The sequence below is a fragment of the Sceloporus occidentalis genome, unplaced genomic scaffold, assembly GCF_023333645.1.
Source record: "Sceloporus occidentalis isolate IW3139 unplaced genomic scaffold, rSceOcc1.0.p SCAF_2, whole genome shotgun sequence".
Lineage (NCBI taxonomy): Eukaryota > Metazoa > Chordata > Lepidosauria > Squamata > Phrynosomatidae > Sceloporus > Sceloporus occidentalis.
In genome coordinates this window covers 23,742,960-23,756,916 of record NW_028316982.1, presented here as the reverse complement: position 1 = coordinate 23,756,916, position 13,957 = coordinate 23,742,960, and the positions used below count along the sequence as shown (strand labels likewise).

Genomic DNA, 13,957 nt, shown 5'->3' with positions numbered 1-13,957 from the left:
AATATGGGTCTCTTTTTGTGAAACCCTGAGGAGGAGAATCTTAAATAAGAGCAACAGTCTTCACAGTTCTGTATTTTTTCAGCATGAAAAATACATATGAAGGGTAGACAACAGCCTTATCTGCACATAAAATAACAGTTTAGTGAAGAAAGCAGCATTTTCTGAGCAGAAAATAGCATTTCTATATTGAAAATATTGATTTCCTTGTGTAAAATTATTTTATCTAAAAAAGAAATTGTAAAACAAAATGTACTGTTTTGCACAGAATAAATCCTGAACTCCCTATGGTATTTGAAAATTACAGTTTTGATTACTTTATCATGGGAAAAAAGAAATGGTAAAATTATTTTCTTACCTGCAAAAATGGAATTTATGAATATTTACATTCCTATATCAATCCAGTTTAGTCATTATTGTCCTATATGAAAGTCAAGAATTGTGACAGCCCTTTGCTTATCATACATATAACCAGAGTCTCACATCTGAACACTCAAGCCATTCTCTGTGATGGTACAAACACTTGATGACACACTGTGAGCACATTCACACATGCTGTGGGGACAATGTCACTGGCTTCTGCATGTGGATTGTCATAATCCAGGGCTTTCAGACATACAAAACCTAAGGGGGGAAGTATATCTTGTGAAACTGTACTTTACCTTAAACTGCAGCATATCATTGTAATGATATGTCATTTCCAAACGCAGCAGGTCCACTGCTGGTGACCTCGGGTCATATGGGTTAGGGAAGTCAGTGTCCCTATGGAGATCAGCTGTCAAGCCCCTAGCAGTGGTTTGAATGTTACTGACAGAGTAGCCATATTTACTGGGATAATAACAGTGTGGCACCCCAGGAGTAGAGACAACCTGAAACAAAATCAGAAATGCCATAATTAACTCTTCACAATTTAATTAAATTTAGTCAGTGGCAAATTAGGGTTTATGCTTTTAGCTTAAATATAGCATGGATAATGAAAGACTTGAAAGTGTGGAGGTGCAAGGAGATGATATGCAGAGCTCAGGGACAACTAAAGGTTATAACATAAAACAAGACATAGGTCTATTCAAAGAAGGCTCATTCCTATGGTCTGTGGAATTGTGGGTTTTTTTTATTCTGAAAGGACAACCCTGAGATATATTGCAGAGTTAGTCTCCCTTTTCAGAAATGCTTATGACAGGACACTTTTCCATTCTGTTGTTATCTGCCCTAACTACTCTAGAATCTACTATCCCTAAACAGCATGCTTCACCATTTCCTTTTTGCTCACCTCCCAGATGCAGCCACGAGCTTCACAAGTGCTTTGTGCTGGTTCTGGATATGGATGGCAGTTAAATTTTTCTGTATCTTGAATGTTCTCCGGTTCCCATCTCAGTGTATATTCTTGCCCAAGTGCAAGCTGAAGGCCTGTAATGTGCAAGACCTTTGAAAATAAAAAGAAACCAAACTATTTCACTATCATTTTTATATAACTGTGCACTTTAAATCATACCCTTATTTGGCTAGAGTTGATATATGAAGTAGGATTTGGATTGCCCAGTGACCCTTATTATAAGGGATGTTCCTTATTTGAGGGCTAGAATACTTGTCCCTCATAACTGTAGGGTTAGCAGGTCTCCCTCATGCCCCCTATTTCAGTGCTGAAAATCTTTTCCTACTATAGACTGACCAAGATGCTTTAAAAGGGGTGTATTTTGAAGATGAACAATATGCTAATATGAATATAACCAATATGTTAATTTTACAGAGAATTATATGACTCAATTAACTGAAATAAATACTTTTATTTCATATTTAGGTAGAACACAATCATGTTTTGACTGTTCCTTATTATTGTTTTTATATACACTATTATATAAATTGTTAGAAATTGCTATAAAAGTAAAGGTAAAGGCTTCCCCTTTGACAAGTCTGTCCAATCATGTCAAAGTGTAGGGGGCAGTGCTCATCTCTGTTACTATGTCAAGGAATCAGGCATTGTCAAAGACAATGCTGTGGTCATGTACAATGCTGTTGCCTTTCCACCGAAGTGCTACCTATTTATCTACTTGCATTTGCATGCTTTCAAACTGCTAGGTTGGTGGAAGCTGGGACAAATGATGGGAGATCACTCCATCACACATTGCTTGGGTTATATAAAGTGCTGTTGTTAAACATATAAAACATCCCATACACCTGAGAAAATTTGACAATGTTTAGGTCTCCCTCCAACTACTTTAGGCCCAGAAAAGCCTTTATTGAAAAAGTTTAATTCTTCCTTGTCTTGCCTGCCTATTCTGATTCCACAATTCTTTCTCATCCGTGCTAATTTGCATCATCCCTACCAAGGCTTCTCCTCTCCTACTTTGGTAGGGATGAATCAAATTAGCAGGAATGAGAAGGAATTGGGGGATCAGAGTAGTCATGTTGATCAAGAAAAAAGTGGAGCACAGACTCATAGCCCCAAGAGTTCAGGGAGCAAGTTGTGCAAAGAAACAGCTGAGAAAGAATGACAAAAGAGGAGGCAGCCAAAGAAGAGCAGCCTTGGTGGGGATGAATTAAATTAGAGGAGCAAATAGTCATAGTTTTCAGTTAATATACACAATTTAAGGGCTTAGCATTCAAGGGATATTCTACCCTTTTCCAATTTAAACCATTCAAATGTTTATATAAGTTGTGCAGTTCAGTTAGTATAGATGCACAACTTTGCATTGGAGCAAGTTGCAGTAACTTTCCAAGCACTGTTTCAATTCCTATCAGTTTTTCCTGAGTGGTCAAGAACACCAAATTTCAGACATAGTCTGGAAATTGTCAAATACCCACATTATGTGGTTAAGCCTGGAATTCTTTGTGATGTGATGTGGTGATTATCACTACTGAGCTTTAAAGATTGGAAACAATGGAGAAAGCATGCTATTGTCCTTATTGACATTATATATTGCTTGCTGATATTGCAACAGGACCTAGTTAGTCAATATAATAAACCAGATGCTAGGTTAAATAGATGGGGTTCACAGTGATAATATTACTATTTTCTTACCTGAGATGAAACATTATAGGTTGTGTTGTGACTGGATGGAACGTCTGCACCGTTCTGACGTACCACAACAATAGGAGTGGAATTGGTTACCACTCCAAGGATTTTAATTTCACCAAATTTTAAGTTGTTTGGGTCAAAATATCCCTGGTGGGCAATGCTAATGTTCAAGATATTCTGGAAAAAAAAAGATTTCCCCACATTATAAATTACAATTTTATAACTACACACCCTCGTCTCCATTTCACTCTAGTCCTCTTATCTGTTCAACCTATTCCTAAAGATACAGAACTCCAGTACCAGAGAAACAACATTAGAAGGAACACCAGTGCAATACCACAAAAATCACAAAGTACCCATTACACTGCCTTCTACAAAACTATTGATATATGGAGAAAGAGTGAAATAATTTTGTGCGCTGAAAATGAATCAACATTTGTAATATCTGGTTCAAGTTTTAAACTAGGCTGTAAATACTTGTGTAAATGTAGTTGCAGGAGACAGTAAATAGAAAGTAAGTAAATGGAAATTCCAGAAACAAATTCTTGATTTGAACAATAAAGTAAAGGGACATGTCATGATGAATGTACAATATCTATGGATGAATAAACAGAAGACCTATAAGCATACCAAGTTATGTTGGTATTGTGGCATTATTTTATTTTCCTTTCCTTTCCATGGTTCTAAGGTAACAGTTTTCAAAGCAATTGCTTTGTTTAGTATACTAATTTTTAGATGCAAATGTCTCAGTTTTCACTAGTAGGGATCAAAATTATGGATACTTGATACTTCTCAAGCTACTGTATCTACCAGCACTTCCTGCAATCCAAAATAACCTCTATGCTCCCAAGGAAAAGTAATAATTGTTAATGTCCTAATGATTTCTGCTTCTAGGCTAATAGGTGAATGATTTGCACAAGAAGGCACAGAAAATGATCAACTCAATAGTTTGCTGTTATTTGCCTTAATTAAGAAGGCTCCTTACTGTGCTTTTCTATTGAACATAAGATAGGGAAGAAGCATTTACACCAAACTGGTTGGAGATGGTATAGGCACAATTTAGACCAGCACACTAGGAGAGAAGATTGGGGAAGACTGATTTTCACTTAAAAATGAAATTCTTCTTTTCCTATTAAAATTGATTTGTCATGTTGTGAAATCAAAAGCCACATAGAATCATAGAGTTGGAAGAGACATGTACAAGAGTTTGGAAACAACTACTTTGTTGATGAACGCTGCCAAATTCCTTCTGAATGTTGAGTAGGTTTGTGAATGAGCTTAGCCATTTAGAGCTGCCTCACTATTTTCTCGTTCCTCAAAATGTATCTTTTACACAGACACTTGCAGGATAAAGGATATGTCATCGTCATCATCCCTGGGCCTAGATTAGACTGGAGAGCTTTAAAAAGTCCTAGCACCAATATTTCTATCAAACCTATCTTTCTACCATTTCAGATTGATACTGGAAAATAAGTTTACAGTCACACAGGTGAGAATGAAGGTTTGGAAACTGGCTTGGCAGAAAACAAACCATAAGGAAGGAATTAGACAGCTGAAGATGGATAAATTTGGAATGGATCAGATCTCTGTAACATTATCAAGAACTTGGACAAAGCCTAAGGGAACTGTACCCATACCTAAATTATAAGTATAGTTAGTAAAACACATTTCATTCTTTGGAGTTCACATGTGATGATATGTGAAGAGCCCAAGTTAAATGAGAAGCTGTTGTGAAATGAAGCACATAACAAAGCTTCAGTATTTTTTTAAAAACAGCACTAATAGCACAGCTTTCCAATCAAGAGTGTGCATTACACCAGTATAGTCATAGTCTACTTAGACAGCAAACAGGAACAAACAGGAACCTTGATAGCAGCAGCTCACTACCTTTTTTTAAATATACAACTACTTCATGTCAAATATTCTACAAGAACGTAATTAAAAAGTACTAATAATAAGGATAGATCAGTGAATCCTTTCCAGCTTTTCTGCAAATAGAAGAGGGTGGGAGGAGATTTGTCTGGTGCTTTGTATATAGTTCTGTTCACTTGGAGCGTTGTTAATCAACCAGTAAAACACTGTTGCAACCAATCTGACAAAAATATACACTGGTGCCCCGGGATACGAAATGACCGGGTTACGAAATTTCCGGGATACGAAAAACGTGGATTGGAAAAAACTGTTTCGGGTTACGAAATATTTTTCGGGTTACGAAATTCATTTCGGCGCGAAATTCAAATGATGCAAAGTGCAGCTACAGGCTTTCCAGGGATTTCCAGGGCTAACGGAAACCTAAGGGGGCTGGGTTAGGGGTTAGCTTTGGCGCGAATTTTGAATTTCGTTAGCAGCAGTGATTGGCTTGACAAATCAAGCTGATCATCTGGATTGGCTAACGAAATTGGGGGGGTGGCCTGGCTTGAGATACAAAAGCCGGCTTCCATTGATCTGCTCCTTTGTCTGGCCTTGTGGACTGTCTGAGCAAGAGTTTCTTCTGAGCTCTAACTTGGTTCCACTGTTGGTCTGGACTCTTCCTGGCTTTCTGCCTTTGGACTTTGCCAGGTGTACTGTATTCTTCGGATCAAGACCGGCCATCAGGAATTTCTCTACAGGTAGGTGGATGGATTTTTACCTTCTTCTTGTGGGGTGGGGTGGGGTGAGACAGTGTGACCATGCTTTTGCTGTGGGGTGCTGAGTTTTTTTTTTTTTCAAAGTGTGGATTGTGGGTTTTGCTACTGGCATGTTCAGATTTGTGGATTATGGGCTTGAGGTGCTGGGTTGCTTTTTTTGGGTTTTTTTGCTGTTTGGGTGACATGCTCTGATTTGTGGATTATGGGCTTGAGGTGCTGGGTTGCTTTTTTTGGGTTTTTTTGCTGTTTGGGTGGCATGCTCTGATTTGTGGATTATGGGCTTGAGGTGCTGGGTTGCTTTTTTGGGTTTTTTTGCTGTTTGGGTGGCATGCTCTGATTTGTGGATTATGGGCTTGAGGTGCTGGGTTGCTTTTTTTGGGTTTTTTTGCTGTTTGGGTGGCATGCTCTGATTTGTGGATTATGGGCTTGAGGTGTTGGGTTGCTTTTTTTGGGTTTTTTTGCTGTTTGGGTGGCATGCTCTGATTTGTGGATTATGGGCTTGAGGTGCTGGGTTGCTTTTTTTGGGTTTTTTTGCTGTTTGGGTGGCATGTTCAGATTTGTGGATTATGGGCTTGAGGTGCTGGGTTGCTTTTTTTGGGTTTTTTTGCTGTTTGGGTGACATGCTCTGATTTGTGGATTATGGGCTTGAGGTGCTGGGTTGCTTTTTTGGGTTTTTTGCTGTTTGGGTGGCATGCTCTGATTTGTGGATTATGGGCTTGAGGTGCTGGGTTGCTTTTTTTGGGGTTTTTTGCTGTTTGGGTGGCATGCTCTGATTTGTGGATTATGGGCTTGAGGTGCTGGGTTGCTTTTTTTGGGTTTTTTTGCTGTTTGGGTGGCATGCTCTGATTTGTGGATTATGGGCTTGAGGTGCTGGGTTGCTTTTTTTGGGTTTTTTTGCTGTTTGGGTGGCATGCTCTGATTTGTGGATTATGGGCTTGAGGTGCTGGGTTGCTTTTTTGGGTTTTTTTGCTGTTTGGGTGGCATGCTCTGATTTGTGGATTATGGGCTTGAGGTGCTGGGTTGCTTTTTTTGGGTTTTTTTGCTGTTTGGGTGGCATGTTCAGATTTGTGGATTATGGGCTTGAGGTGCTGGGTTGCTTTTTTGGGTTTTTTTGCTGTTTGGGTGGCATGCTCTGATTTGTGGATTATGGGCTTGAGGTGCTGGGTTGCTTTTTTTGGGTTTTTTTGCTGTTTGGGTGGCATGTTCAGATTTGTGGATTATGGGCTTGAGGTGCTGGGTTGCTTTTTTTGGGTTTTTTGCTGTTTGGGTGGCATGTTCAGATTTGTGGATTATGGGCTTGAGGTGCTGGGTTGCTTTTTTTGGGTTTTTTTGCTGTTTGGGTGGCATGCTCTGATTTGTGGATTATGGGCTTGAGGTGCTGGGTTGCTTTTTTTGGGTTTTTTTGCTGTTTGGGTGGCATGTTCAGATTTGTGGATTATGGGCTTGAGGTGCTGGGTTGCTTTTTTTGGGTTTTTTGCTGTTTGGGTGGCATGCTCTGATTTGTGGATTATGGGCTTGAGGTGCTGGGTTGCTTTTTTTGGGTTTTTTTGCTGTTTGGGTGGCATGCTCTGATTTGTGGATTATGGGCTTGAGGTGCTGGGTTCCTTTTTTTGGGTTTTTTTGCTGTTTGGGTGGCATGTTCAGATTTGTGGATTATGGGCTTGAGGTGCTGGGTTGCTTTTTTTGGGTTTTTTTGCTGTTTGGGTGGCATGCTCTGATTTGTGGATTATGGGCTTGAGGTGCTGGGTTGCTTTTTTTGGGTTTTTTTGCTGTTTGGGTGGCATGTTCAGATTTGTGGATTATGGGCTTGAGGTGCTGGGTTGCTTTTTTTGGGTTTTTTTGCTGTTTGGGTGGCATGCTCTGATTTGTGGATTATGGGCTTGAGGTGCTGGGTTGCTTTTTTGGGTTTTTTTGCTGTTTGGGTGGCATGCTCTGATTTGTGGATTATGGGCTTGAGGTGCTGGGTTGCTTTTTTTGGGTTTTTTTGCTGTTTGGGTGGCATGCTCTGATTTGTGGATTATGGGCTTGAGGTGCTGGGTTGCTTTTTTTGGGTTTTTTTGCTGTTTGGGTGGCATGTTCTGATTTGTGGATGCTGGGCTTCATTTGCTGCCTTGATTTCTTCATGGCTCTGCTGTTTTCAAAGTGTGGTGTGTGACTTTTAAAACTTTGGCCATGGTCGCATGTGGCCAGAGACTCTCACCATAGTGTGGCATTTTCTGATTTGGGGGTTTTGGCCTATGGGCTTGTGTTCTTGTGTGCTTTGGCCATGGCTGTGATGATTTGAGAGTGTGGGGTGTGAGTTTTGCAAGTTTGGCCTTGCTTTGATGTGGGCCAGACAGTGTGACTTTGGGGTTGCATTTTCAGATTTTGGGTTTCTGGCCTATGGGTTTGTGTTCTGGGGTGCTGTGCTCATGGCTGTGATGATTTGAGAGTGTGGGGTGTGACTTTTGCAAGTTTGGGCCAGAGAGTGTGACCATGGGGGTGGGGGTGGTTTCCAATTGTGGCTTTTGCTCAGTGCCTGTGCCTTTTGTCCTTTTTAGGCTTGAGCTATGGCTCCCAAGCCAAGCGGTGAGAAGAAGAAGAGGGCTCCCTTGTCCTTGGAGGACAAGAAGGAAATCATCGCCAAGCACGAGAGGGGCGTGCGCTTGGTGGACATTGCCAAGGAGTATGGACGAAACCCTTCGACAATTGGCACTGTCCTCAAGCAGAAGGAGGCCATCAGAGCTGTTGTGGCTCCAGCGAAAGGCGTGACGACGATTGCCAAGCAGAGGACCCCGAAGCACGAGGAGATGGAGCGCCTGCTTCTCCTCTGGATCAAGGAAAAGGAGCGAGTCGGGGACACTGTGACCACCTCGGTCATCTGCGAGAAGGCCACCACCATTTTCGAAGACCTGGCCAGCAAGGAGGCAGGCGAAGGAACTTCTTCGCAGGAGGAGCCAGCCACCCCGGACTTCAAAGCATCACGTGGCTGGTTCGAGAGGTTCAAGAGGAGGACCGGGATCCACTCTGTCGTCCGTCACGGCGAGGCGTCCAGCGCAGACCACCAGGCCGCCGAAGCATTCGTCGTCGAGTTCAAGGCCATGGTGGAGGAGGAAGGCTACGTCCCGCAGCAAGTCTTCAATTGCGACGAGACGGGCCTCTTCTGGAAGAAGATGCCTCGCCGCACCTACATCACCCAGGAGGAGAGGAGACTGCCAGGCCACAAGCCTATGAAGGACCGCTTCACACTTGCGTTGTGTGCCAATGCCAGCGGGGACTGCAAGATCAAGCCCCTGTTGGTGTACCACTCCGAAAATCCAAGGGCCTTCAAGGCACACAACATTCAGAAGGACAGGTTGCCAGTGATGTGGCGTTCCAATGGCCGCGCATGGGTCACACGCCTCCTTTTCGTGGAATGGATCAACAGTGTCTTCACCCCGACTGTGAAGCGGTACCTGGAGGAAGAGGATTTGCCCTTGAAGTGCCTCCTCCTCTTGGACAATGCTCCTGCGCACCCGCATGGCCTGGAGAAGGACATCCTTGATGAGTTCTCCTTCATCAAGGTCCAGTTTCTGCCGCCCAACACGACCTCCCTCTTGCAACCCATGGACCAGCAGGTGATTGCGAACTTCAAGAAGATCTACACCAAGCACCTGTTCAAGCGTTGTTTTGATGTGACGGAGAGCACACAGCTGACCCTTCGAGAGTTCTGGAAGCAGCATTTTGATATCGTCGTGTGCTTGAAGATGGTGGACTTGGCCTGGCAGGAGATCACCAGGCGCAACCTGATTGCTGCGTGGAGGAAGCTGTGGCCTGATGCTTCTTCCTTGGAAGGGTCACAGACCGAGGGTGCTGAGCCAGGTGAAGAAGAAGAGGTTGCAGAGATCGTCTCCATCACAAGGTCCCTGGGACTCGACGTGGACAACGAGGACGTGGAGGAACTCATCGAGGAGCACAGCGAGGACCTGACAACAGAGGACCTGAAGGCCTTGGCGGCCATGCAACACTCGGCCGTGGATGAGGACGTGCTCCATTTCGACAGGGGCCAGCAGGAGGAGGCTGCGGGGGCATTTTTGCCAACAGCAGAAATTAAAGACATTTTGCGGCAATTCCACAATGTGTCTTCATATGTTGAGAAGCACCACCCTGAGAAGGTGCTCACCAGCCATGCCATTGCCCATTTTGATAATGTCTGCCTTAGCCATTTTAAGAACCTGCTTAAGGGCCGGCAAAAGCAGACATCCTTGGACCAGTTTTCACTAGAGAGGGAGAACCGTCATCCAAGAAGGCAAAAGGTGACCCTTAAAAAAAAGGTGACCCTTAAAAAAAACACCAAATTCTTTTTTAAAAAATGGTTAACTTTGTTAAATTGGTGGCATTGGCTAAATTGGCTGAATTGGTTAAATTGCTTGAATTGGATAAATTGGCTGAAGTGGTTAAATTGCTTGAATTGGCTGAAGTGGTTAAATTGCTTGAATTGGTTTAAATTTGGCTTTTTGGGCTGCCCCTCTCCTCCTCCTCCTCCTCCTGCCTCACTCCGAGATGCCAGGACCAGATGCCAAGACCATCAAAGATAAGAAAAACACTTTTTTTCTTTATCCTTTAGAATGGGCATGACCATGGGGTTGCATGTTCAGATTTGGGGTTTCTGGCCTTTGGGTTTGAGTTCTGGGGTGGTATGGTCATGGGTGTGATGATTTGAGAGTGTGGGGTGTGGGGTGTGAGTTTTGCAAGTCTGGCCTTGATTTGATGTGGGCCAGAGAGTGTGACCATGGGGTTGCTTTTTTAGATTTGGGGTTTCTGGCCTTTGAGTTTGGGTTCTGGGGTGGTTTGGTCATGGCTGTGATGATTTGAGAGTGTGGGATGTGAGTTTTGCATGTTTGGCCTTGATTTGATGTGGGCCAGAGAGTGTGACCATGGGGTTGCTTTTTTAGATTTGGGGTTACTTTGGTCATGGCTGTGATGATTTGAGAGCTCCTCCTCCTCCTTCTCCTGCCTCACTCTGAGATGCCAAGACCAGCAAAGATAAGAAAAACACTGTTTTTCTTTATCCTTTAGAATGGGCCTGACCATGGGGTTGCATGTTCAGATTTGGGGTTTCTGGCCTTTGGGTTTGAGTTCTGGGGTGGTATGGTCATGGGTGTGATGATTTGAGAGTGTGGGGTGTGGGGTGTGAGTTTTGCATGTTTGGCCTTGATTTGATGTGGGCCAGAGAGTGTGACCATGGGGTTGCTTTTTTAGATTTGGGGTTTCTGGCCTTTGAGTTTGGGTTCTGGGGTGGTTTGGTCATGGCTGTGATGATTTGAGAGTGTGGGATGTGAGTTTTGCATGTTTGGCCTTGATTTGATGTGGGCCAGAGAGTGTGACCATGGGGTTGCATTTTTAGATTTGGGGTTTCTGGCCTTTGAGTTTGGGTTCTGGGGTGGTTTGGTCATGGCTGTGATGATTTGAGAGTGTGGGATGTGAGTTTTGCATGTTTGGCCTTGATTTGATGTGGGCCAGAGAGTGTGACCATGGGGTTGCTTTTTTAGATTTGGGGTTGCTTTGGTCATGGCTGTGATGATTTGAGAGCTCCTCCTCCTCCTTCTCCTGCCTCACTCTGAGATGCCAAGACCAGCAAAGATAAGAAAAACACTGTTTTTCTTTATCCTTTAGAATGGGCCTGACCATGGGGTTGCATGTTCAGATTTGGGGTTTCTGGCCTTTGGGTTTGAGTTCTGGGGTGGTATGGTCATGGGTGTGATGATTTGAGAGTGTGGGGTGTGGGGTGTGAGTTTTGCATGTTTGGCCTTGATTTGATGTGGGCCAGAGAGTGTGACCATGGGGTTGCTTTTTTAGATTTGGGGTTTCTGGCCTTTGAGTTTGGGTTCTGGGGTGGTTTGGTCATGGCTGTGATGATTTGAGAGTGTGGGATGTGAGTTTTGCATGTTTGGCCTTGATTTGATGTGGGCCAGAGAGTGTGACCATGGGGTTGCATTTTTAGATTTGGGGTTTCTGGCCTTTGAGTTTGGGTTCTGGGGTGGTTTGGTCATGGGTGTGATGATTTGAGAGTGTGGGGTGTGGGGTGTGAGTTTTGAAAGTCTGGCCTTGATTTGATGTGGGCCATAGAGTGTGACCATGGGGTTGCTTTTTTAGATTTGGGGTTTCTGGCCTTTGAGTTTGGGTTCTGGGGTGGTTTGGTCATGGCTGTGATGATTTGAGAGTGTGGGATGTGAGTTTTGCATGTTTGGCCTTGATTTGATGTGGGCCATAGAGTGTGACCATGGGGTTTCTTTTTTAGATTTGGGGTTGCTTTGGTCATGGCTGTGATGATTTGAGAGCTCCTCCTCCTCCTTCTCCTGCCTCACTCTGAGATGCCAAGACCAGCAAAGATAAGAAAAACACTGTTTTTCTTTATCCTTTAGAATGGGCCTGACCATGGGGTTGCATGTTCAGATTTGGGGTTTCTGGCCTTTGGGTTTGAGTTCTGGGGTGGTATGGTCATGGGTGTGATGATTTGAGAGTGTGGGGTGTGGGGTGTGAGTTTTGAAAGTTTGGCCTTGATTTGATGCGGGCCATAGAGTGTGACCATGGGGTTGCTTTGGTCATGGGTGTGATGATTTGAGAGTGTGGGGTGTGGGGTGTGAGTTTTGAAAGTTTGGCCTTGATTTGATGTGGGCCATAGAGTGTGACCATGGGGTTGCTTTTTTAGATTTGGGGTTGCTTTGGTCATGGCTGTGATGATTTGAGAGCTCCTCCTCCTCCTCCTGCGTCACTCTGAGATGCCAGAACCATCAAAGATAAGAAAAAAACTTTTTTTCTTTATTCTTTAGAAAGTTTAGAATGGACCTGCCAGTCATTGTTAAGATCATTAGTGCCTCAGGCAACTTTGTATTACATTGTATTGTAGGGTACTTAGCTTAATAGGCCTCTATTGTGCCTTTGTTTTGACTTGCAGGTTCAGTCTGAGGTCATAGAACGCATTAGTTATTTTCAATGGAAAATGTGTTTCGGGTTACGAAATTTTCGGCTTACGAAAGGAATAGCGGAACGAATTAATTTCGTAACCCGGGGTAGCAGTGTATGTTCAAGAACCTCTTTCCTTCCATTCTTGTATATGCTACTAGTTACCCTAATCAAGAACAGCAAAAGGGTCCAGTATCTATAGCTCAGCTGGGATTGATACAAGAACAGAAATTTTACATACCTGACTGATATTGAATGTGTGCAAGAGATAAAGACCCTTCTCATATGCATCTGTAAAAAGAAAATAATAGCATAATAATATTGTGAATATGGTCTGGTTGTTGTTGTGTTCATTCAAGATGACCCCAAATTATGGTGACCCCTAGGTTTTCCTGTCCAGATTTATTCAGAGGAAGTTTGTCATTACCATAATAATAATGACATAGTTAAGACAATGAAACTAATGAAATTTTGAAGTACCACCTTGAGTCTGAGGTCTGGAGAAAGAAAGAAAGAAAGAAAGAAAGAAAGAAAGAAAGAAAGTTAGTTACTTAATAAAATAAATAATAATCTGAGTTTTGGTCTGATAATAGTTTAATACTTTTCTATAATATGTTCTGCTGTATATACAAAATCAAGTGGGAGTTATGTGTGGCATGTGGAGCTTAACAAAAATGTTGATAGCCACAGTAGCACATTCTTATCTATACCACTAAGGTAATATCAGAAGTTCAAACTACATGAAAAAAAAATTAAGGAGCTGAGACACAGTTATTATTATTATTATTATTATTATTATTATTATTATTATTAAGCCATATTTATAGAGCGCTGTAAATTATATAGTGCTGTAAAGTTGCTTTCCGTGTTTACATTGTCCCGGAATTGAGATGGTGACATGCTGGAGAGAAAATAAATCAGGTCATTAGCTCCTTATACATGGTCTTGTACATTATTTCCCATTGTGCAGTACTATTTCAATACAGCAATTATTATTATTATTATTATTATTATTATTATTATGGTTATATCACATGTGGCCCATGCTCAAGGCAAATCTTTACATCAGTAATGAGTAATCTGTGGCCCATCATCTAATCTCAAAAGCCTTCTGCAAATCAGTTATTTCTGCAAAAAGTGGCCCTCCCATGACAGTCTATGGTGCATGGACAAAGAGGCAGGAGGCACAGAAGAAAGAAAGAAAGAAACAAGACAGACAGATAGACAGACAAGGTATGGGATATAAGCACACACAAAAGGTGCCCTCGCCTATTATTCATTCTGGGATCCTGCCCACTCATGGCTACTGTAAATGTTTAAAACTATTTTATCTGTTATCTGCCTTGAGTCCCTCTCCAAGATAAAGGCATCATATAAATTACATAAATAGATG

General features: G+C 42.6%; 1 protein-coding gene across 1 annotated transcript in view; it reads right to left on the bottom strand.

Moving 5' to 3' along the window:
* LOC149318048 (maltase-glucoamylase-like) overlaps nt 1-13,957 on the bottom strand; it is a 184,447-nt gene that overhangs the window by 68,041 nt on the left and 102,449 nt on the right. The window contains exons 45-48 of the mRNA XM_089507700.1: nt 12,806-12,855; nt 3,017-3,190; nt 1,268-1,420; nt 660-866 (exon numbers count right to left, since the gene is read on the bottom strand). Coding sequence (XP_089363826.1) covers nt 660-866; nt 1,268-1,420; nt 3,017-3,190; nt 12,806-12,855 — 584 coding nt within the window. The remainder of the gene's footprint in view (nt 1-659; nt 867-1,267; nt 1,421-3,016; nt 3,191-12,805; nt 12,856-13,957) is intronic.